The sequence below is a fragment of the Myodes glareolus genome, chromosome 10 (genome assembly GCF_982192425.1).
Source record: "Myodes glareolus chromosome 10, mMyoGla1.1, whole genome shotgun sequence".
Taxonomy (NCBI): domain Eukaryota; kingdom Metazoa; phylum Chordata; class Mammalia; order Rodentia; family Cricetidae; genus Myodes; species Myodes glareolus.
In genome coordinates this window covers 69,460,401-69,486,416 of record NC_142035.1, presented here as the reverse complement: position 1 = coordinate 69,486,416, position 26,016 = coordinate 69,460,401, and the positions used below count along the sequence as shown (strand labels likewise).

The window sequence follows — 26,016 nt, the reverse complement described above, 5'->3', positions numbered from 1 at the left end:
CTATGACAAACAATGCTGCTATGAACATAACTGAGCACACGTCCTTGTAGTATGATGGAGCGTCCTTTGGGTATATACTCAAAATTGGTATTGCTGGGTCTTGAGGTAGGTTGTATCCTAATTTTCTGAGAAATGACCATACTGATTTCCAAAGTGGCTGTACAAGTTTGCACTCCCACCAGCAATAGAGAAGTGTTCCCTTTACCCCACATCCTCTCCAGCGTAAGTTGTCATCAGTGTGTTTGATCTTGGCCATTCTTACAGGTGTAAGATGGAATCTCAGAATGATTTTAATTTGCGTTTCTCTGAAGACTAAGGATGTTGAATATTTCCTTAAGTGTCTTTTACTCATTTTAGATTCTTCTGTAGAGAGTTCTCTATTTAGGACTGTACCCCATTTATTTATTGGATTATTTGGTCTTTTGATGACCAATTTCTTGAGTTCTTTGTATATTTTGGAGATCAGACCTCTGTCTGATGGGGGCTTGGTGAAGATCTTTTCTCATTCTGTAGGCTGTTGTTTTGTCTTGTTGACCATGTCCTTTGCTTTACAGAAACTTCTCAGTTTCAGGAGGTCCCATTTCTTAATTGTTTCTCTCAGTGTCTGTGCTACTGGAGTTATATTTAAGAAGTGGTCTCCTATACCAATGCATTCAAGTGTACTTCCCACTTTCAATATGGTTGGTATTATGTTGAGGTCTTTGATCCACTTGAAAAGATTTGAGTTTTGTGCATGGCAATAGATAAGGATCTATTTTCATTCTTCTACATGTTAATATCCAGTTATGCCAGCACCATTTGCTAAATATGTTTCCTTTTGTTCCATTTTATATTTTTTTCTTCTTTATCAAAGATTAGGTTTTCATAAGTGTATGGATTGATATCCAGGTCTTTGATTCAGTTCCATTGTTTCTCCTGTCTGTTCTTATGCCAATACCAGGCTGTTTTCAGTACTGTAGCTCTGTAGTAGAGCTTGAAGTTAGGGATCATGATGCCTCCAGAAGTTCCTTTATTGTACAGGATTGTTTTGATTATTCTGGGTTTTTTGCTTTTCCATATGAAGTTGAGTATTGTTCTTTCAAGGTCTGTTAAGAATTTTGCTGGGCATTGCATTAAATCTGTAGATTGTTTTTGGTAAAACTGTAAATGGATTTTTTTGTTTGTTTTTTTGAGACAGGGTTTCTCTGTAGCTTTGGGCCTGTCCTGGACTAGCTCTTATAGACCAGGCTGGCCCCGAACTCACAGAGATCTGCCTGTCTCTGCCTCCCGAGTGCTGATATTAAAGACATGGACCATCACCGGTAAATACCACTCCACTCACACTACACCCCTGCCCTCAAAAATAAGGAAAATAAAAGAAGTAGAAAGAAATGATAAAGATACCATCAGCCTAGGAGTCAATAGCATCCAAAAGGAATGAAAACAGGAATCAGTAATTTTAAGTTGACTCAGACTTCTCCCCAGTTACATAAACTTATGTTTGGTTAGTGAACCTCTGCATGATCTCACATCAGCATCCAGAACAGGGCTAGTAAGGGGGTACATTGGGAAAAGGTGCTAAAGGAACAGATAGATTTATTAGTAGCTGCCTGAGATTCTATGTTTGTTGATGTCATTGATGAAAGAATGACATAATTTTAGAAAAAAAAATGTGTTCATTTATTTGGCAGGCAGGGAAGCAAAAAATTGGAGGAAATATTTAATAATATTCATTTTTCTCCAGCACCTATTATAAAAGTCATTTATTAACTCAGTTCTAAAATTTTCCATGCGTGATTTACTTCACTCATGAAATTATGGTCAGAATATCTGACATGTTAAAGCTGATTGAGACAGAAACTGCAAACTAAGGGTGGAATTTTTTTTTACTATCTTTAAGTTTTCGGGTGTGAGCAGTGATGCTGGTTCCTGCGTGTTTCAGGCACTGAATGTAGTATGTATTAAATGTGTGCCAGTGTCTGGAAAGAAAGAACAGACAGTGTGTCAACAAAAAAAGGTAACTATACTCTACCTCCATAGGAGCTATCAGAAAACATTCTTATTCAGGAAAAATAAATAAATAAGAAAAAAAGAAAAGAAGGAAGGGAGAAAAGGAGGGAGGGAAGGAGGGAGGGAGAGAGGGAGAAAGCACCTTCCTCTACTCCCAACCTCATCCCAAGAGAAAAAGAGAAGGAAACTCTCATTCAGTAAAGTTTTGTCACCTGGCACTGAGTCTAAACAGTCTTGGATTCAGAGCTTCTGTTTCAGCAACTGCGTTTTCTGTGGACTCCTCTGCCTTTGAAACCTGAACCTGGGCCCAAGTTGAAACAACTTTCTCTGTGTTTTCACATGTGCACTTATGTATCGGATGTGTTTTTAAACACAGACTTTATCTTACATTACGTAGACTCTGCAAGTTGAGAAATCTACAGCCATGATGCTGGAGGGAGATGCTTGGCAGAGTCCCAGGCCACATTCCTAGACCAAGGGCTCCAAGGTGTTCTCTCTTATGCAACCCTGGGAAAGCACACCCAGCACGGAGTGTTGGCTGATGATGTGTCTGAAGGCACAGACGATATGCTTATCACATCAAAACATAAAGCCAACAGACACTGCAGGCATTCTGCTGCTAGATAAAAGTTGGATCGTTTACATTTATTTAATGTGAAATACTGTCATTTCTTGTGTCTGTTGTGTGCATGTGAATTATATGTTTATGTGTGTTCGTGGGCGGAAGCATGTGCCAATGTTTGTGTGTAGAGACCAGAGGAAAACTTTGGGTGTCATTCCTTAGAGATGCCATCTACCTTGTTATTTGAGACAGGTGTCTCCTTGACCTAGAGCCCACCAAGTACATTAGGCTGGCCAGCCGTTGAACTCCAGGCATCCCCTTGTCTCCACTGTTGTGGTGCTGGGATTACAAATACACGCCGTTTCACTTGTTGTGGGGTGTATGGGGACAGAACTTTGTCCCTTGCTATTTGGAGACAAGTGCTTTACAGCTGAGCTATTGTCCCAGCCCTTGTTGAATTTTGAAAAACTCGGCAGGACAGAATAGGGAGCTAAGGGTATGGACTTGGAGGCTGACTTATCAGCAGATGGCAGGAAGGGCAAACTTGAGTGTTTTAAATAATTGCAGGTTCAGTATAAGCAGGAGCTGTTCATGGAGCTACTGCAAGTTTGGGCCAAGCTTATAGAAGTATAATACACAAATGAAGAAGCAAATCATTGGTTTACTTAATATTGAACTCAGGAAGTGGTTTTACTCAAATATCTGTCATGTTGATATGTTTGTTGTACCCCTGGGCCATGTCTTTATCACCATATAAGTACAGCATAATTGACATCACCAACGCAGAAACAGTTAACTTCCCAACATGCAAGGAAGCAAGTTTTCACATAATTATTTTGTGAATCTTAAAAAGAAGAAGGAAGGAAGAACTGGGGTAGAGGTACCCGTATGATTAGTAGATAGCAAATGGTCTGGCCTCCTATGTAATACAAACCTATTGTCTAGTGGTAGAAGTTACTTCTTAATCTGCTCTGTGAAACAAAATTGGAAAAACAAACATGTGTCTTTTAGCCTCTAGGTTCATGTTGTAAAACCTAGAAAGCGTGACAGAGTACCACATAATTTTTCCTTAATAAAATCATACACAGAACCCGTATGTGTGTACATGCACGTGTATGTATGTGTACATGTGTGTGTGTGTGTAAAATATGCAACTCTGATCTAGTTGCAGAACAGGCAAACAGCATGCTATCTCTGCTCCTCAAACTCAAACGCACCCCTTCTAGAGATCTTTTGACTCTCCACACCACAAAATTTCCTTGGTAAGTGATTTTTTTTTTCTCAAAAAAAGTTAATAGGTAGAAGTCCATAGCACAGTAATGTTGAAATATTGCTTGTTTCCTGTGAAGGTATCAGTTCCCCAAATATTTCTGTGCCAATTTCTTATGTGGAGAGTTGCAACTGCCTCCCGATTCAGAGTATTCAGCAAAGAGTAATGTGAAAGGTGGATTTCCTTTAAAAGGGTGCAAAGCTTCCCATTGTTAAACTTTGGAAATCATAGTTTATAACAGAAGAAAAGCAACAGCTAAGCATTTATTCATCATTAAAATGTATTATAATAGCATTAATATTTATTTCAAAATGTTTCTCCTGAATTTACTGAATATTTCGTTTTCTTCATCTTTCTTTTTTTCTACTAAAGATTAAACCCAGAGTCTTGAGCATGCTAACTAAATGTCCCCATTGGGTTACACATCTAGCCCACCTCATTCTTTATAGTCTTCATGTTCATGATAATGATTTCCTTATAATGTGAAAGTATTGTAAGCAAAAACAAAGGGGGTGGATATGGGATTTTGTGCACATATTTCATAAAGCTGACGGTCAAGGTAAGTGAACTGTTGGAGGTATAAGTAAAATAGGACATAAAGAGTGCCAATTCCAAACCTCATAACCATCAGAAATGCCCTTCAAACCTTTAGCAATAGATGTGGGGTCCTAGAATCTAAGACTGAGCCTGGGAATGTATTGTGTTTAGCAATTTGCACAGTTGTACAGAAACAGGAGATTTGACATCTCCTGTACTAGAAGCCACATAAACTTAATAGCCTATGATTTAAAGGGACTAATCAGTTACTTCATTGCCCAAATACCTAGATTAGAACGTGGCTAGAAGAGATTTGCAGCCTTCCAAATAACCAGATGTTCAGAGACTCTGAATGGTAGGCCTATTAAATATTGTTCTGACTTGGAAGGAATTTTTTATCAGAGACTTTCAAAGAGGAGCAAAAGACCAAAGTACATATTCCTGAACCCAGGGGTGGAGTTTGTCTGATATCCACTAAGTCTGTGATCCTGGCCAGTCACTTACTCTGTGCTTCAAACTCTTGACAGGGTAGTGGGGGATTAAATGTGTTAATATGTGTAAAGTTTAGACTGCCACTTGCCATTAACACTGAGCTATACTCTTAGCACGTCTCAAATCCAGAAAAAGAAGCAAAATGCCTCACTAGCACACTGCCTAAATGAGCTTTACTTTACAACAATAACAAGATCAGAAGTCTCCTACAATTCTCTGAGTCTAATTTGATTATTACTTTCTCCTCACACAATTACACCAGTTCTTTAATTCTGTTCCCACCAAAAAGGCTCCTGTCCATGACAAGTCTGAGTTGTTTTCTGCATCTTCAAACATAGTGGTTAACTGTATAACCATTAAATCATTGTTGTGTATCGTGTCTCTGTCAGACTAGATGTCAGGAGCTCTGGAGACAATGCTGTCGTCGGAAGCCATGATTTAAAGCATCTAAGGGTAGTCCGTTTTCTTTATATCACAGAAATATTTCTGAAATAGAACTTGCATGAAGTAGCCCATGCCTGGTGCCTTTCCTGGGTCTAATGATTAAATTTGGCTCCAACTTACCTCTTATTTGCCCTTTGATCTTGAGAAAGGTGTGTAAGTTCTGAGGTCTGCAAGTATGTTTAGGGAAATCATTTCCTCATCCTCTGTTGCTCAAGAGGGCTTGCTTCGGAGGAGTGCTAGCTGAGGGTGATTGCTCCTGCCAGATTGCCATCAGCATCACTTTGATTAATATCACTGACAGGTCCCACTAAATCTGTCTTCTATGTTATGTGATGTGTGCAGGTCCCTCCTTCCATTAATGAGAGGTCCTCGTGTGTGTTGTATGAGTTAGCCAGCTCAAACACAGCTGGAAGCAGGATTAGACCCTGCTTGAGCCAAGAACCAGGGGCTTCACAGAGAGGCCCTCACTAATCAAAATAGAAAGGTGGGCTCTACTTACTTTCCTGGGTTCCAAGTAGCTGGTTTTCTGTCCCAGCATCTGGATATTGGCAGGGAGTCAGAGCACTGCCAGTCAGCCCCAGGTTACAGCACCAACATGTGGTTATTTCCAGCCTCTTGGAATGTTTCACTCCAGGAAGGTGAGGAAAGCAACGCTTATATTTCCTTGATTAGTTTAACGTTGTGGGGCAGCTTTGACCATCCGTTTAGTGGTGAGTCTGCTTTCCAGATGACTGTACATACGGAGATGAGAAGGGTTTTTTTTTTTTCTTTTTTGAGCAGAGGTGCCTTTTTTAAAGAATGGTTTTTCATTCAGTCTCTAATTTCGGGTAAATGGTCCTCTGGGGAATCTGGGGAACACTTCCAGAAATGTTTGAAGTTCCCATCTGATTTTGGAAGTAAGTTGGAAGCCACCTGAGTGAAGTGGGCACTTGCTCCAGCAACTGTGCTGTTCACAGAGTAAGGGCCGTCCTACGGGGTCTTATGTTCAACATAGATCTCTTGTTTATGTTCATGTCTGTGTCCTTAGAGTTTCTACTACAACTGCCTGGAAAGTTCCGCTGCTAGACTTCACAGAATGTAAGACACCGAGGATAACCACACATGGAATCCTTTAACCACACGCCTTCTTCTTGAAGTCTCTGTATGGCAGTTTGTTCTTTTGTGTTTGTATTTTCATTCTTTCTTTGGGAAGCTCACTTTATTATTCACTATTTCAGCATCTTAAATACTTCCCCTCCTCTGTTTGTGCATCACAAGAGTTGTTTGTAGAGTTACCTCTTGCCCATATACCAGCTCTTTTTCAAAGAGGCTCTGAATCCAGAAAGGTTAGTATTCTTACTCTTCAGTGTATCACAGAGGCGAGGCACAGGTCCTTAAATCTGTCCACCTATGAGTTTGTTCAGTTTTGCTGGTAAAAAATGGTCAAATAGCTACTTAATGGGGTTGGCATTATACAAAATGCAAGAGAAAAGATCAGAATTTGTGTCTTTAATTCCCAGGCTCCATCCCTGCCCTTCTATTAATTTCTTCTAGGGAAATGTACCAAAAGATGAATTTTAAAAAATGTACCACAACACCACGACAGTGGGGATAGGGGCCTTCAAAAGTGAAGTCTGTGGGTTAAATACTTTTTTAAAAAAAATTCTTTTTTAGTGAGTTAATTGGTTAATTAGTTGATTTTTTTAAAGAGTCCTGTGTAGTGTAGGCTGGACTTGAACTCACTGTGTAGCTCAGGACAACCTTGAGTTCTTGGTCATCCTGCCACTTCCTCCCACATACAGAAATTTCCAGCATGCACCATCTAGGCCTTGGGTTCATTTAAAAGTTTATACCGGAGCCTGGTTTGTTTGGATGCTTACCTTCATAGGCCTGGATGGAGAGGGGAGGACCTTGGACTTCCCACGGGGTAGGGAACCCTGACTGCTCTTAGAACTGGAGAGGGAGGGGGAAGAAGGGAGGGGGAGGGAAAAGAGAGGTGGGGAGGAAGTGGAAATTTTTAATAAACAAATATATTTCAGAGACCTTTCCATTCCATCTTATGAAGGAAAGAGCATGTTCTTCATAGCTGCCTAGATTTGACTTTATGTAATTACTGTGTTTCTATTTTCCCATAGCCGAAAGCTGGGCTTTTTCTATTATACATGTTGTAATTGTTGATCATATGTGTTACGTATATGTGTACTCATGCATGTGTGTATATGCATGTTTTCACCTGTGCACCTATCTATATATGTATTCTTGACAGTGGAGCACCTATATTGTGGGAAAGTTCACTTACTATTTTGATAGCATTTCCCTAAAACTTCCTAACCAGGATGCAGCAGTTTGTACTCCCACTAACAGTGTATGAGAACATCCGTCTCTCTGTAAATTTATCTATGGTGTTGCTGCTGTCAGATGAGGAATGGAGAGACACCTCCAAGTGAACATTGTCTAAAATCAGTGGGACCATGACACAGTAGGCATCATGTCTCACTGTGCACATGGGCTTATGACAACTCTGGTGTCATACAGAATGAGCCGACGTTGCCACTTGCAGAACTCTCTGTAATGGAAAGTTGGGCATACATTCATTATTCACCTGACCAGCAAGGTAGGCTCTAAAGAGCTCAAGTGTTTATTGGAACAGAAAAGAATTTTTTTTCCACCATGATATTCTCTATCCTTGGCTTTCAATGTTCTCTTTTCTGTTACCACCCTCATCTCCAGGGCTGACTTCAAGCTATGCACCTCCAGGCACAGAGAAGTCTTGCTAAGAGCATTCATAATTAAATAATTAGTACCTTATATGATAAACTAAAATTCCAGAGCACAATATAAGCACGGAACTATTGTGCACCGTCAGTACACTTTGTCTTCTGTGTTGCCAGGCAGCCTCCTGCATTATGCAAATAGGGAATCATATGAAAGCAGCGTGATTTATGACTCAGATAGCATCTTGACATTGTGAATGGCATGTATTCTAGGTCATCCTCCCATAACTCTGACCATTCTTATTGGGTTGATTCTCGGGTTCATTTTTTCTCACAGAATAGTGTGCCTTTTTTGGAAAAATAGAAATTCTGCCAGTCTCACTGCCTAGGAGAATGTGGCAAATGGAGCATGGCAGAGTGGTTACCCAATCCACACAGGCATCCATGTATCCATTTTCATACTTGTTTGCTTGCCTATGAAAAATAGTCTCACTCTAGCCCTGGATGGCCCAGAACTCACTACACAGCCCAGACTGACTTTGAACTTGGGGCAATCCTTCTGCCTCTGCCTCCTTCCTCACTGCATGGATTGCAGATGAGCCACCATCCCTGGCTAAACAAGATTTTCTAAAGCAGAATTCTGGCAGGGTCATGTTAAAAAGAAAATCACGTTCTTCCTCTCTGCAGAGCAGTTGAACTTAGAGAGTTGCAGGAATGAGTGTATTTGGTCTACACAAGAGACTGTTCCTGGGTGTGGAAGTAGACTTCCAAAAGTTAACTGATGTACAGTGACAAAGACATACATGATTTTGTTAATGATACTTGCAAAGGTTTTCACAGCAGGCATTTCCAGTCTCTTCTCAGGCTCCTTGGAGGTGTTTCTCTCTGAGTCTCCTCTCTTCCAAGGGCTGATGATGGCTAGAAGCAAGATGTTCTATTTGTCATATGACTTAACACATGAATTAAAGATGTCAGTCGCCCCTCCCCCAGCCCTGAGACTGCTGCTGGCTTCAGGCTGAACCATTTCCTCTGCCACCTTTGTGGCTTTCACTACTTCTTGAGAATACATTTGAGATTGTCCTGCAATTCAAAATTCCTCAAATTCTACATTTGAGAATTTTCTTTCTGGGAATACCTTTGCCCCTAAGCTACAGTCTTAAAAAGTAGGAAGGAGGTCAAAAATAAGGTGTCATATAGTATTAGACATCCAGACATGGGAAGTATTCAGTTAAGGTGTTACAAAAATATTATGTCACGGGCATGTTTCTTTAAAGGCACATAGCATTTGGGTCTTAATTGAAATCATTCTTACTCCAGCTGAGTTGGCAGAGAAGCATCTGGTAGCAATGTTAGTGGTCTATAAAGAACGTGGTTATGTTTCAATGTCCAAAGAATTCCCAGGGAAAAAAATATGTGGCATAACTAACGAGTTACCCTCATGCATAACGTTGACACTCTTGCCTGGCCTGTATGTATTGTATGATTGGCACCTTAAGGGAGTAACCCCATGTTAGGGACAGGGAGTAACAAAGTAACTTTAGGGTTATATTCAAACTCCATGGAATTAGACTTTAAACACATCGTGTATGAGAAGTTTTCATATAGGATTCTGCTGAAGTAAATCAAAAAATATGGAGTGTAGAGATTCCAGAATATCTTCACCACGTTCAAAATTGAAATCACCATATCCACAACTGAATCAATACAGAAAAGCCAAACCAACAGTTGTAAATTGTGGCTGATTTTATTATATGACTACTAATTAATGAGCATTAACTGTTCGGTGGCCATTTGACACAATAAAAGCAGATTAGTAATCCTTAGTATTTATACAGCTGCCCAGAGCATCTTCGAAACTCCGTTCTCCTCCCACGTGACTACGACCAACAATGTCTTTTATTTAGAGAGTATAGGTAGACACATAGTCCGCATTCCTTTACTTAGATTAAATATATCGATGTGAGTTTTCATGTCACTTCTAGAAACTTATATTTGGTGAAAAGAGGGAAGGCTGGAGCTCTCACTGCCCTGCTACGCACGGCACTACAGGTTTGACTATTCCCACACCAGGGCTTCAGTGGTGGTGGTATGTTTTGACTAGTCAAATAGATCCCACGTCATCTGAGATGGTGCTGCTTTCCTTCAATGTTTTAGCTCAGAACACAGTCAGGATCCTGAATATGGTTCATGTGGATGATTATGCACAGTGCACAAAATTCCCTTCCAGTAACACTTAGAGGAACTGAGAGCTGGAGTGAGGCAGTGAGCAGGGAAACATATTTTATTTTTCCTCCCACATTAAGCTCCAAATAATGAGCGCTTTCTTGTGCATTGCAGTAAGCAATTAAAAGAAATTATAGAGTTGGTTGCAAGTATAACCCGAAGGACAACTGGATGTGTGGAACCACCAGTTTTCTCCATGTGCCCAGGCTAATCCTCGCTAATACTCAGAGCATTGAGTTTCTACAGAATGGGGTTGCATGTCCATACATGTTTTGCCTCCTACCCACACACTTTTGTACGGTATGACTCTGCATCGCTGGAGAAAGGTTGTGGTGTGTGCCTCTGTGCCTCAGTGGAGTAGAACAAACTGATTGCGGAAAATGGTGTCTTAAAGGTGAGCAACAAAGAGTTAGTAACCTTCTCTTGCTAAGTGTATCTTTCCCCCAGGATATCATGATGGTCATTGGAAAAGGAATGTTGTTCTTCTGTTGCCAGAGGCAACTTATCTTCCTAGTTTCTTCCTCCACATATTTTTACTTCACTTCTTTAAGTTTGGTGTTCTGTGTTTCCAGAAGATACAGTCTAATCGAGAGTGATCCTTTGCTGAGATAAAACATAGTCATCTTTCTGAAGAGATTATGTTAAGTCTACAAGTTTGGTCCTAAGATGGGTTTATGTTTATAAATTTATATTGTATACTTATTCTTTCTGTAGTGGAAATTGTACCGATAGTCATTACAAGAGATTCATCTGTAGAAAAGCTGGCAAGTCCATGTCTTTACCATGCTCCAGGCTTCATTAGGTGTGTGTGGCTGTGTGGCTGTGTAACTGTGGTCTCTGGTGATGTGTTGGTTCTCAAGAGTAAGAATCCTGATAATATATGATGACAGGAACACAGGGCTGTTCAACAGTACTCTACAGACAGAATTTGATTAAAGTACCTAATTATGAAAAAAGATTGAAATAAGGCAGACTGCTTTCACTTCCTTTCTCTCTCTATTGTTTTGAATTGTGATGATCCTGGAATGTTTCCAATCAACACATAATGATAAAAAAAAATACTACTTAAAGGGGATTCCCTTCATCCTCAGAGCTAAGAGTTACCACATGCTCTCCCTTTACGGACAAAGAATGCTACTTTCTCCATCTTGCATTTTGTTTCTGGTGCACAGCCCGCTCACTCTTGGAGGCAAGAAGACAGTGTCCTGCTTTGCTTTCCCATTATTCTCTGCCTATAGATGCGCCTGTGTAAAATCTGAGAAAGGCAGTCCTTTAGCATGTGGCCATCTGGGCCTTTCAACCTCCCTTTCAAGACAGAACTCAACAGTATTTGAGACATCACCTGAGAAAGTAAGACTCAAAGTCATGTCAGACCAATGACATTGCACACGGTTTGCCACACTGGCGGGGTTCCCAGTGCATGGCGTATACGTGTGAACTGGTGAACCTGGTGAGTTTTTGGTGTTTAGAATCTAGCAGTCTTCACAATCTTTTATGAAGAGTTCAACAGTGGACCAGACTCCAGTTCTACTTAAAAAATTGCTTTGACAACTCCCTCATATTTGTGTTCAATTCCAAAAATTTTAAGCATTTCTTTCATTTTTTTAACTTTCCAAAAGTCATTTAAGGCACCTCTGTCTTGAAGCAACTGATTTCAAATATTAGGTGCTAACTGAGAAATTGTGCTACCTACTGGGCATTTGTTGTAGTAACAGGTTTAAATTGGAGGAATAATTCTAATCCTTGATACATACACATACACGTACAATGTATATTACGGTTTTGTTGCCAGCACTGCCTAGCTGAGTGGGACTTAATCTTACTTTGAATCATACATGAAATGTGCACATGGTAAGAGAGTGCTGGAGATTTGTCGATTTCAGGACCAGCTCTAAAAATAAATCTGCCTGTGGGGGTGAGTTCTCGCTGCCTCTGTCTCTCCTTTACCACTTCAGAACACAAAGGACCAGAGACATCTGGCTGAAAGCAACATGACATCTGGCTGAGTGCTTGGAAATCTACTCTCAGATCTAGTTAGTCATGTCATCTCCAGCATGGTTCTCATTGAGTGGGTGATATCAGACTGTGTGAAGTGATTAGGAAGGCTAAATATGTTTGCATCTGCCTCATAGCACTTGGGAAAAATTACTAATTGAATAACAGTCCAGATTTATATCAGCAGTACCCTATAAATGCTCATTTATGGGCATCCCGTATATCCCTTGCCATACCTATAAAAGAGTAGAAAAGCCAGTTAGCAAAAAAGAGAGTCAAGTTTTTGTTTTTTTTTTAATACCTTTACAAAAGCAACAATATTTTCCCATGTAATGAGCAATGAGTGTGGAAGTCAAAAAGGAAATACGGTGAGTAACCCCATGGCTTACTAAGACAGTACCATAGTGCTCAATTTGATGTAGCCCATTTCCTTCCACCCTCCTTGGCCACCTTTCTCTGTATTATTTGGTCTGTTACATCTCTCAGCTTTGATGAGGTTTTTAATCTACTTCAAGTGCCTGAATCTAGTTGAACTGCAGGTTCTGACAGTGGATAGAAGAAATCAGATGAGAGAGGGAAAGCTGAGATTCTGCACTTCTTATGAGTTCTTTGGTGGTGTCATCGCACTATGTTCATTGATCACACTTTCAGAAAGAAGTAAGGGCTCATTAGTTGGAGTACATTGAATTAGGAAACCTACGTTTTCTAAAACTCTAATTTCAGTTTAAATCCACAAATCTCTTGTTTTGTTGGAATATTTTTCTCAACAAGCTCTTACTGAATCTATGTTATTGTTTGAATGTATAATATGTGAGCATTCCTTCACATCCATGTATGTGAATGTGTGTACATGGCACCATACTGTGTATGTGGAGGTCACATGCCTCAAGACCTTCCCCCAAATTATGTGCCAATAGCACCAACAGAAAAAGAATTGGGTCGCTCAGTATCTGGTGAATCTAGTTGATATAGTATACTGTACAACTTACTCAGGGTAATAATTCCAGGGAGAATACTCAGTCTCTGTCCTTAGCAGGTCACCTAGTTTTTCTCCAAAAACAAAGGTAAGTCTTCTGCCAATGGGAAAATCATGTTTTTTTGTTTATGTTAGGGGAGGGGAGTAGAAGATGATAGCAGAAGATTGGCATTCTATCAAAGGTTGGCATGTCAATTTATCTGTCAAATCAATATTTCAGTAAAATATGCATTTTTTTCTGATGGAATTTACCTATCCTTTTTTACTACAGGTATATACTAAGACTCATCAAATTCTTTGGTTCTTATATTATCATTAAATAAAGTTTGTGTCATTCAACGCCATGGAAAAGCCAGGGGGTTAGAGTACTCTGATATGAAAGACTATGTTTTATAGAAAATTGCATTATGGTTTTCAGCATTCCAGAACCAATGTAGTTATAGATGTTTGAACACAGGCAAATTACAGAAGTTGGCACATTTAATTATGATGGTGAGAGGTCCATGAGGGGTTGTTTGCAAACTGTAGACTCTGTTGTGCTGTAACATGACTTGGTCCAAGTCTGAAGTCTGAGAGCCTGAGGATCAGGGTACAAGTCCAAAGATCTGAAAGTTCTGATGTCTAATGTGAGAATTTGTCTCTCTATGACAATGAGCCTTGGAAAAGAAGAGTGTAGAACAGTTAGGAAAGATGTAACATGTGGGGGCCGACTTGTTGGGGTTTCTGTCCCGCCCGGTACCCCAACAAGCCAGCAAGCCCCAAGGAAAATCAATCAAACAGAGATCTCTATAAGCTATAAAGCTGATTGGCCCATTAGGTCAGGCTTCTTATTAGTCCTTGTAACTTATATTAATCCATTATCATTATCTATGTTAGCCATAATGGCTCAGTACCTTTCTCAGTGTGACAGCTTACATGTTGCCTCTTCAGTGGTCTGCGCAGGAGTGGCTGAGGAACCTCCCTGCTTCCCAGAATTCTCCTGTTCTCATTGCATCACCTCTACTTCCTGTCTGGTTTTTCCACCTATATTGCCTGCCTGGCCAATCAGCGTTTTATTAAAATATGATTGACAGAATACAGACAATTCTCCCGCATCAGAAAGAAATATTCAGTCACTTTTTCTCTCATGTTCTGTTTGGGGACCAGTCAATGATATGGATTGTGTCCACCCATAATCGTGGACAGACTTTTCCATTCAGTCCACCAATTTATCTCACAATCTCCTTTGGAAACAAAGCCACGCCTCAAAACAACATTTCGTCGTCTACTCAAATTAATCCCTAAATTTAACCCTTGCTCAACGGTATCAGAATATCTTAAGATACAAATGGTTTAAAAATCATATTATAGAGATATTTCTAAAAGCTTTGAAACATCTGCATCATCTAATATTATTTTCAAAACTATTTATTAACTTCAATCAAATAGACAACCAGCTAATTAGGTGAATATCTGTAATGATCACTATATATTTTTCCATTTTAATCATGAATTTCAACTTCAATTACTTTCTTTGAGAAACGTGTGGGTGTCTTTAGTGTTGTCTTATTTTTTGTTTGTTTGTTTGTTGAATCTTGGTTTAGCAATCCATGAGAAAATAACACGGAAATGAGGTAGAAGGAAGAAACAAATTAGTACCTTTAGTGTAAGGCCAAACTTCTCCTGGAATCTAGGTTCTGACCTCATTCTACCAAGGGAACCACACTGAGGGGATGAGTTGATTAAAAACTCTGCTTCTCTTTCCTCCAGCACAAAATGGAGATAATTATAGTTACCTTTACCCCCTGGGTCCTATGAGTCTTAATTACTTAATATTTGCAAAGCACTTGGAGAGCTTTGAATTAAAAGTGCTGAGCCATAGAACCAGAGTTCAGTACAAATATAATTGGAACGAAAGTTTGTCGTTTTTCCTTATCTCCATCTCTCTATGCCCTGTTATTTTGCCAAACCAGACATTACTGATGGTTTTTACCTAATCCTGCCCACTTCTGTGACCACCCATCTTGAAACATGTTTCAGTAAATAGATTGACTCAGATCCATAGTTCCACATGTAAACAACTACTTAGTATTTATTTTTTTTAAGTTCACTATTCAATAACAAGGCAATTGTTGAATTCATTTGTTTCTTCTAGTCTGCCAATCCAAGAAGTCTTGGGTGGACAGTGTTAAACAGTCCTCCCTACTCAGGAAACTGGCTCTTCAGTGACCATAAAGGAGCTTCCAATCTGTTTGTTATCATCCCTAGAACTTTATGAAGTTGGCCAATTGTTTGGACTTGTCTCTTATTACTTCTAATCCAGAGCTCTTCTCTTCATATTCTAATTCCATTCTTTCTCACCTCTAACCTGCTCCATCAAACAAACATCATCTCCTACTGTCTTATTTGGAGATCCCCGAATCCTTTGAAATCCTTACAGATTATCTCTTCCTTTCTTACCTAGAATCTTTCCCCTTCTAGAATTTCATCTACTCCTTCCCAGTATTTTTTTTCCACATTGGTCTTGCTTCCTTCTTAGACTATGGAACTAGAAGATAGACCCCTTGCCTTATAATTGAACAAACAGAAGTAAGGTTGATATAGGGATGTAGTGAAATCAGATTCAAGTTAAACAGTTTAGTGTTATTTTTACAGATTTCCATTAATGTGGTTTTAATAAGTTTGTATCCTTTATGACAGAATTAAATATTAGCTGATCTTTCTTTAACATTATCATCATCCTTGGTAGTCATGGGACTGTCTAAAATTACTCACCCTGTCATTAAACTGTGTTTTCTTTGGTTACATGCTTACATACAAAACCCAAAGAAATTAGTAGCAGTTAAATCTTTTATGGTCCTCTCATTACCAATTTCCTGGTTTTTCTGTACGGTTATTTTGTTCTTTTTCTCAATTTTGGCTATGAAAATGTAGTTCTAATATGACTAACTTAAAGAGGAGAAAAGACTATTTTGCCTCACACCTCAGAGGTTTTACTTCATGATCCACTGGCTCCACTGCTTGTTGGTCTTTATAAGGCAGAACATGATGAAGGGCCTACCTCCTTTGGCTTCTACCTTGCACCATTGACCATTTAATTATTAATACATCAATGGTATATCTATTTATGAGATGAGAACCCTCATGATATATTCACTATCTAAAAGCCCACCTCTGTACATAGCTGCAGTGAGGATTAACACTTCAACTCACAAGGGGACCATCTGCATCATGACAAAGACTAAAAACAGTTCTAGCAGTCCTCCATGGTGCTGGCTTCAGATCGTTGATCTCTGGGATATGGTATAACTGTGTAAAAGGGTTTCCAAGTTTTATAAACTCCCTTTTTGTCAAAGCCTTTCTCTTTCCTGTGATTGATATTCAAAAACTGGCATTGTTTTCTGGTAGTAAGAGCTTGGGTGAGAAGACAGTGATCTATTAGCTTTTTACAGAGTACTTCTCTGTCTGAAGTGTAATTGCTGTACCTGTGTGATCATGATGACATGAACTGTCCTCTCTTTGTGAAAATCCAATTTGAAGAAGATTAAGAATGTTCTATAATCTTTTAGACAACACAGTTATTGTAGCACTGCAGTAGAGGAACGAGCGATCATGCATATCTTCTGGCCAGATGTTTAGGTCTTTTGAGTCATGCTTCTAACTAAGCTTTCCTTTTACCTCACTGATGCCTTTTTTTAAAAAAGTGCCATACACTATATTAACTTTACTGAGATGAGGCTAAGAAAGTCTTCCTAGAACTTTATAGGTAGGGTAGAGTGGATTGCTGTTAAGCCTTTGGAAAAATAACTATGTAGACTAATCATCTACATAGAAGCACTGCACAGTCCCTTTGTTTTTGGATGATGAGATTTATCTTGAGCTGTATTGGTTTTGTTACCGAAGAGAAAAAGTTGAAAAGAGGAAATATTTACCAACCAATGACTGGCATGGTGGAGGGAAGCTTCTGACCTATGACAGTCAGAAAGCGAAGAAAAATGGTCCATGGACAAAATATGCTTCTCTGGTGTCCCAACTGACTGCTTCTGTACCAAGACCCTACTTCCTAAAGTTCCCAGTACTTCCCAAAATAGCACCCGCCAAGGACTGTGCCTTAGACGTAGAGTCTGTGAGGAGCGTTTCATATGCAGAGCTTTGGATATATATTCGGAAACCCTTATTAGTCTTTTGTCTTCCTAATATAGTGGAAGAATTTAGAGGAGTATAGAAAAGAAAGCTAAAGGATAGACATTCCAAATTTTGCTCTCATTATTATTGCTATTAGCACTGACTCCAACCCATACCTCCCACTCACTGATCCACTGAAAGAGCTGCGTGTAGCGCAGTGTTTTCTGCTTTTTAATAACTCAATGTTTTATTCCATTAAAACTTGAGAATTTTTTGGTAGATGATAAATATCAGCTGTTAAATTGCTAAGTTTAAAATTTGTAATTATAATTTACCTAATATATATGTATATGTATATTTATATTATACACTAAAAATTATCAAGAATTTAGCTAAAGCTTTCAGTACATTCAAATGTTAAGTCTTCTTGTGAAAAAATGACATCAGAACCCTTCTTTCTCTTGGATTAATAAATGGATGTTTATTGATTATTACTGACAATTTTTCTGTTTTTTGTTTTTGTTTTTTTGTTTGTTTGTTTTTTGAGACAGGATTTCTTTGTGGCTTTGGGGCCTGTCCTGGAACTAGCTCTTGTAGGCCAAGCTGGCCTGGAACTCACAGAGATTCACCTGCCTCTGCCTCCTGAGTGCTGGGATTAAAGGAGTGCGCCACCACTGCCTGGCCAATTTTTCTGTATTAGCAGTATGAGAGATATGACATGATCCCTTTCCTTGGAGAGCTTATTTACTTACAGAAGACTGGCCATAACTACTAAGTATTGTTAATGAGAGATATGGGGGGCATGAAGTACTAAAGATGATAATAATGTAGAATTAATGAGAGGAAAGAAGACAGTGTGTGCTGGAATAATTAGAGAAGGTGGCAGGTATGGCAAGTTTTAATTTTTAAACCAGGTCATAAAAGATGACCAAGACTCAGTTTCCTAGAGGCATAGAGGAGAGAAATTTTCTATTTGCAGAGAAAATCAAATCATTTCCAGTGATGACCAAGACCCTCAAGTACCTGGCCTGGTCAGAACAGAAGTGAAGCCATTGTAAGCTTTTGTGTAAGAGAATAATACAGGAGTGTTTTGCCAGGAGTTTTCTAGGGCAGAAAGGGTATCGCAAACAACACGGGGACATGTAGTCAAAAAGTTAGATAACAAAGACTGGGCTATTATAGCGGCAGTGTGCTGGAGAAAGAGATATTGGTAGAATGTTTGAAAGGAAACATCAGTAAATGCCTTTACTGACTAGATTTGAAGGTTATACAGGAAATGTGTCATTAAACTTTATATAAGAATTTATTCTGAACATTTCAGCCAACTCCAAGATGACCCAAAATATCAGAAAACCATAGTTAGAAAACAGAGTACAGCTGGGCACAATGGTGTCTGTCTATATCCCCAACACTTCAGAAACCAAGACAATAGGATGGAGGTTGGAACCAAGGCCATCCTGGGGAACACAGGAAGTAACATATAATAAACAGGAAAGTACTTCGTGGCAGTGTGCTCACAAAAAGTATTGAGTCACTTTTCAAGGCATTTTCTAAATCCTTTCAGCAAATAGGCCAAAAAAAGAAAAAATGCTGGATTACCACTCAGAGGGTGTGAGAGGGGTGGGGCTGTTACCATCTAGCTAATTACGGAATTTATTTAGATGCTCAGCTTGGGGCAATATTTATATGTAGACTTAGACTGAGATCTAAGTCATATGTATTCAGATGTCAATTGTTTACTTGGAATTTGCTTATGTAATTGATGAGAGAATAATACACAAAGCATTAATTACTTTTCTTATCAGAATGATAAAAACATAAAAGGTAAATGAGACCCATGAAAGGTTGAGGAAAAACATAACTTGAAAAGTCTTATCAGTGGCCGGGTGGTGGTGGCTCATCCCTTTAATCCCACCACTCAAGAGGCTGAGACAGGCAGATCTCTGTGAGTTTGAAGCCAGCCTGGTCTACATGGCTAGTTTTAGGACAAGCAAGGCTATACAGAGAAACCTTATTTCAACCCCCACCCCCAAAGACTCATTAGTGTAATAGTTATAAAACAAGTTTCTAACTCTGTAGCTAAGAAGCCTCAGTACCTCTGTAGCTAAGATTTTAAATCATACAGTCATTTGGTAACTTTTTTATGTCTTGATCTCATTAGTTCTAAAATTCAACTTTTTCTTTTTTTGTTTCAACATTTTAAGTTGGATTGTATCCTCCTGTGGATATCATTTTGTTATTCTTGGCTAGCCAATCATTATATACCTTCCTTTGCCTTCATTTTTTTTTGTTTTTCTATTTTATGTGTACATCAAAGTTATACAGGATAAATTATATCCAAATAAGTCTAAAAGAATTGTGTTAGTAAAGAATCAATGTCAGAAGTGAAAAAGCAAAGTTTGAAAGCATAGTTTTCTTTCTCAATGAGCATAAATTGGCAGGCCTTTAAAATATATTATTATATATTTTATATATATTGAGACAAGGTTTCTCTGTAGCTTTGGTGCCTGTCCCGGAGCTAGCTCTTGTAGACCAGGCTGGCCTCTAACTCACAGAGATCAGCCTGCCTCTCCTCCCGAGTGCTGGGATTAAAGTCATGAACCACCACTGCCTGGCTAAAAAATTTATTTTTATATATGGTGTTTTTTTTTTTTTTGTCTGTACATATGTATGGGTGCGATGTGTGTGCAGTGTACATGGAAGCCAGAAGAGGGCATCAGATCTCCTAAAACTGAAGTTACAGTTCTGAGCAGCCATGTGGGTTCTAGGATTGGAACTGGTATCCTCTGCAAGAGTAGCAAGTGCTTTTAACTGCTGAACTATCTCTCCAAGCCTAAACTTGTGTGTTTTTAAATAAAAGTATCTTAAATTTGGTCAAATGTGATATAAAAATAGCCAATAATGGCAAATCTTCACCAATGAGATATAGATAACTAAAATAATTGTTTATTTACTTATTATTGAGATAACGGCTCACTGTGTATCCCTGGTTGGCCAATAGGCTGGCCTCAAAATCACAAAGATCCATTTGTCTCTGTCTCCTGAGTGCTGTGTTTAAAAGCATGTACCAACATAAAATAGTTTAAATATGTGTCCTTCCATTGACTCAAATTGGAAGAGCCCCTTGGGTTCTTTAGATGTGGACTTGGGATACTGGGAAAAAATTTTCTCTCAATGACGTAAGTACCACCTGTGCAGATCGGAAACCTCCAAGCAGGATCCATTTCTGAAATGGTACTGGATACAAACCCTCCTAAAACTTTAGATATTAGCAATATTAACAGGTGCGTTTTCCTCAAAGCAGTTTGCCTTTCTAACCTTAAATCACTATGTGGTCCAAGTAAGTCTCTCTAAAGAAAAATCTGTCTATTTATAGATTTTGTTAGTGTTGGCAACCTATTTATTCATATTGAACTTCGATTAGTCAGTAGTACGAAACATACAAGCAAGCAAACACAAACAGTTCTTACTCTGAGCAATTTAAAATCTGACATTGGCTCATCATGCTTAGGCTAAGGGCTGCAAAGATAGTCTACAGAAAACATAAGCAACAAAAAGTCCTAGGACACAGAGGGGCAAGGGGCTCAATACCCTTCACTAAGGGTGACCAAGTAGTGGAGATGCTATACAGAACAGGGGAGAAGGGTTTAGGTAGAGTGTCCAGTCTCCTCAGGAAGGAAGATGACAGCCTCTTTCAGAAGGATGCTGCACTAGTCTTAAATCATTGCCTGGATTGTAAATTCAAGATGTCTCACTCCCTTTCCTGCCTGTCTGACTGTGCTTCCTCTGGGTGGTTGGTGGAGTCTTTAACAGAGAGTCTGGACTATTGTGTGCACCGCCTTTCCGAGGGAAAGCAGCCTCAAGGTAATGTTCATGCCACTGTAGACTTGGGGAGAGCCTTCATGTCCCATTCTAATGAGAATCGCCACAGTGTGTGTAGTAGAAGCTCTTCTTGTTCCCTGCCCAGGGTACCACATACGATAGTGGCCACCTTCTCTCGCTGCTCAGCTGCCCCTCCAGTCTAGGCAGTTCTGAGTCCGTTTACCATTTATGCAAATCAAAGGTGAATATATGAGGACATTTGTATTGGGGATGATATAAAGCCTCTTGACTTAGAATACGCTATCTCTTTCAAAAGTGAGCAATAGAAACTTCAGTTTTTAGTACTAGGGATTTTGACCATTTCTGCATCTTATAGATTGGAGGTAGGTTGTTTTTGTGCTCAGCAACACATCATGGGAAGAAACATACTTCCCTGTGGATTTACCCAGCCTAATAACCAGTGCATGTGGTGTACGTGTATGTCTTTACAAGTTCATGTTCCTGGGCTGATAAGGAGAAATAAACTTAGTGTGTTAAGTTAGGAGGAAGCCACTCTTTACTACTAAGGGGCACAGTGCTTCAGGTAAGTAATTCGAAGTCTTCCACCACCTGACGTAACCTTGGTTTGGTCTATAGGTATGTTTTAATTTTGCTTGTTATTCACTTTTAATGGGGTTTGTAGAGCATGCTTATGATGCAAAGGCAGCTGACGGCAAACAAGAAGTGATTTAACTGTGCGGTGTGCTCTTGGGAGACTTTGTAGGAAACTGCAAATGCACAGAAAGAACCCCCGGCTACCTATTCCAAAGTGTGTAAAACACTACTCAGTTGGTAAAGGTATGACAACAGCATGTCCACACACCACACACACCCGCGGGGAGTAGAGGTGTTCCTATAAAGAGCTATTGAGCTTTCTCAGTTAGATCTCCGAATTAACCTAAATAAGCCCTGAGGCTAAGTGCCTTCTGAGAGTCAGGGAGAGCTGAGTGTGAGGTGAGGGCAGTCTGCACGTGAGGCCCAGTGGTGCTGGCTTAAATGCTTTTCTCTGCTGACAATCCAGCTTTCTCTAAAGAGACCCATTGTTTTCAGACCTGCCTCAGGCATATCATTAGAACCAATCTATTGAAAAGGAATTGTTTGGAAATAAACAAAACCTTTTGAGACTCCGAGTAGAACCTCGGAGATGGTTATCTCTAGTTCCAATAGAAAGTTTCTTCCCTGACACCAGGCAAGTCCTGTGTGGCCCCTAGCTGCAAAACAGGTGGTCCAAACTTGCCACATCCTCTCTGGGAGAGAAAGGCCCCTCTCAGCTCTGTCTGCTGTTTTATTATAGGGTTCTTGCTCAGACTCCTCAGAGCTACGAGACCCATTGGCCCTGGAGCCACTATTGGTTCCCTCACACATTCCTACCAAGGACCGTGTTGCTGACTTGAAAGGAAGATTACTATTCCACTTACAGTTGTTGCTTAGTAACATTTGTGATTGTGTTTCTGGTGACAGCGTGAGCAGAGATCATTAAAAATTAAACTCCCAAAGCTGCTAAAGCAGGAGGAAGTGGGAGCCGTGAAGCTGTGTTCACTCGCTTAGAAACCGTTTACTCTCAGGCTTACGTGTAAATCTTGCGGAAAACATTGCATGTCTCTGGTTTACATTAAGCCACATACAGCACACTAACTGACACTGATTTTTGTCCCCTGCAGCTGGAGTGGATCACTAAGACATTAGGGTGGGGGGAAAAAACCCTCGCAGAGTGGTCTGGAATTACAATCAGACAGGGCCGCTCGGTGTCCAGGAGCAAACAAGCTCTAACCTGTTCTGTGTCTCCCTCTGCTTCCTTCCCACAGTTCCACCAGGTGAGAAGAGTGATGACCATCCTTTTCCTTACTATGGTTATTTCATACTTCGGTTGCATGAAGGCTGCGCCCATGAAGGAGGCAAACGTCCATGGACAGGGCAGCTTGGCCTACCCAGGTGTGCGGACCCATGGGACTCTGGAGAGCGTGAATGGGCCCAGGGCAGGTTCGAGAGGTCTGACGACGTCGCTGGCTGACACTTTTGAACACGTGATCGAAGAGCTGCTGGATGAGGACCAGAAGGTTCGGCCCAACGAAGAAAACCATAAGGACGCGGACTTGTATACTTCCCGGGTGATGCTCAGCAGTCAAGTGCCTTTGGAGCCTCCTCTGCTCTTTCTGTTAGAGGAATACAAAAATTACCTGGATGCCGCAAACATGTCTATGAGGGTCCGACGCCACTCTGACCCAGCCCGCCGTGGGGAGCTGAGCGTGTGTGACAGTATTAGCGAGTGGGTTACAGCGGCAGATAAAAAGACTGCAGTGGACATGTCGGGTGGGACGGTCACGGTCCTGGAGAAAGTCCCGGTATCAAAAGGCCAACTGAAGCAATATTTCTACGAGACCAAGTGTAATCCCATGGGATACACGAAGGAAGGCTGCAGGGGCATAGACAAAAGGCACTGGAACTCGCAATGCCGAACGACCCAGTCGTATGTTCGGGCGCTTACTATGGATAGCAAAAAGAGAATTGGCTGGCGATTCATAAGGATAGACACTTCCTGTGTGTGTACACTGACCATTAAAAGGGGAAGATAGTGGATTTATGGTGTATAGATTATATTGAGACAAAAATTATCTATTTGTATATATACATAACAGGGTAAATTATTCAGTTAAGAAAAAATAATTTTATGAACTGCATGTATAAATGAAGTTTATACAGTACAGTGGTTCTACAATCTATTTATTGGACATATCCATGACCAGAAAGGAAACAGTCATTTGCGCACAACTTTAAAAAGTCTGCATTACATTCCTCGATAATGTTGTGGTTTGTTGCCGTTGCCAAGAATTGAAAACAAAAAGTTAAAAAAAAATAATAAATTGCATGCTGCTTTAATTGTGAATTGATAATAAACTGTCCCTCTTTCAGAAAACAGACAAAACAAAAAAAAAACAACAAAAAAAAGAACAAAAATTTGAACCAAAACATTCCGTTTACATTTTAGACACTAAGTATCTTCGTTCTTGTTAGTACTCTGTTTTACTGCTTTCGACTTCTGATAGCGTTGGAATTAAAACAATGTCAAGGTGCTGTTGTCATTGCTTTACTGGCTTAGGGGGCTGGGGGATGGGAGGGGTATATTTCTGTTTGTTTTGTGTTTTATTTTGTTTGTTTGTTTGTTTTGTTTTTTTAGTTCCACCAGGAGTAGGGATGGAGACACTGTCTTCAGTATCCATTCTGGTTGATAAAACGCTGCATTTGTATGTTGTAAAGATGTTTGCAAAAATCCAATCAGATGACTGGAAGTAAATAAAAACTAAGGCAACTGAACGAAGTGCTCACACTCCACTGCCCATGATGCATCTCTCTGGTCCCCAGCTCACCCTTCTGGCATTGGTCAGGGAAAGCTGATTTTATCAGGAAGACCCGCATGTGTTCCAAGTACATTCTTCCCTCTCTCCTCCGTCTTTGGTCATTTCTTTTTGTTTTGTTTTATCTTAAGAAGGAAAATTTAGTTGCGCGCTTTAAAATATTTTATCACCACTGTGAACAGGTGAAGAAAGTGTGCCATATGATGGCACTCATAGAAAACAGTGATTTTTTTTTCTCCCCTCCTCCCAAAGAGAAAAAGAACAAGAAAAAAGTAACCCAAAATATTGGGGTTTTTGTTTTTGTTTTTGTTTTTGCTTTTGCTTTAAGTAAGTTGTAAGCATTGGGTAAATTATTGTAAGTCCTAACAATGTTTTGCAGGTAAAAGTGACTAAGTACAGTCAGACCCTTAAGTCAGAGCAGAAATCCACACTGCCATTGAAATGCAGCAGAATGGCCCTGTGGAGGTTAAGTGGAGCTGACATACCATTTCCTGGCAATGCAGGAGGAATTTCTGAGTGGTCAGCCTGAGGTCTAGGTGGAGGTGGGGAACGGTACTTGAGACATTCCGAAAGGAAGGCACAGAAGCACCCTTCAGAGTAGGCCGTGGAATGATGTGTCAAGAAGTTTAGACCCCCTGCTTTAAGTGCCTACATTACCTAGCCGTTATTAAGAGGTTCTCCACTGGAGACCCACACTTGCGTCCGTCTATGCCCTCCATCCATTCCTAATTGTGTGAAAAGTTGGATTAACCTGGAGCGGGCTTGGATCCAAATGCGGCATTTTTTGATGATGAAATTAACGCAATGTGTTAGAAAATGTTTGTTTTGAGGAGACTTACTTGCTTTGAACCTAGACTTCAGGAAGTCTGGGGTTTACTTCTTTATTTATTTATTTATTTATTTGAGATGTTTTGGTAGAAGGAAAAGAAAAAAAGAAAAAGGCACCAAAACTCAGACGGAATGATCATTGTCAGCAAAGACTAGACGTTCTGGGCAGAGACAAGACGAAAGAGGTACTTTGCACTGTGAAAGAGGCAAGAACACAGGAGAAAATTTTCCTCCAGAGAAGGGCACAAAAATCTCCTGCAATTCTGTCTATGCACGGCAAGGGTCCTTTCTGTACATCGCCCTTTGGGGTTAGACATCAGGTTGGTAGCCTGAATGAATGGACCCAGTGAGAATTAGTATTCAGCCTTCTTCCGAGCGTGAATGCCTTAGTGGTTACTTATCTGGGTTCCTTGTGCATCAGAAAAGAGGCAAGCAATTGCTTCATCTTAGGAGGGGAAAGGATGAACAAAAGTGAATGTCCATTGTGACTCAGGGAGTGAAGATACCATCAGCAAACTTTCTTTTTGTCCAATGTTTCCTTTAGTCTTTGGAGTACCACTGAATACATGAAAGAAAGACTTTATGTAGCATAGATTGTTTTGTGACGTTTGACAACATTAATCTTTGTCATTGCTCTTTAACCTATTAAGGGATGTTTGGAATATCTGCTCTATGTTAACTTTTGCAGC

At 40.0% G+C, this 26,016-nt stretch overlaps 1 protein-coding gene across 6 annotated transcripts in view; it reads left to right on the top strand.

Annotated features, from left to right (window-relative positions):
• Window positions 1–24,458, top strand: part of Bdnf (brain derived neurotrophic factor) — a 49,535-nt gene extending 25,077 nt beyond the window's left edge. For all 6 annotated transcript variants that reach the window (XM_048443706.3, XM_085696744.2, XM_048443708.3 and 3 more), the window contains exon 2: window positions 22,952–24,458. In XM_048443706.3, coding sequence (XP_048299663.1) covers window positions 22,952–23,719 — 768 coding nt within the window. In that variant the 3' untranslated portion in view covers window positions 23,720–24,458. The remainder of the gene's footprint in view (window positions 1–22,951) is intronic.
• The last annotated feature ends 1,558 nt before the right edge of the window (window positions 24,459–26,016 follow it).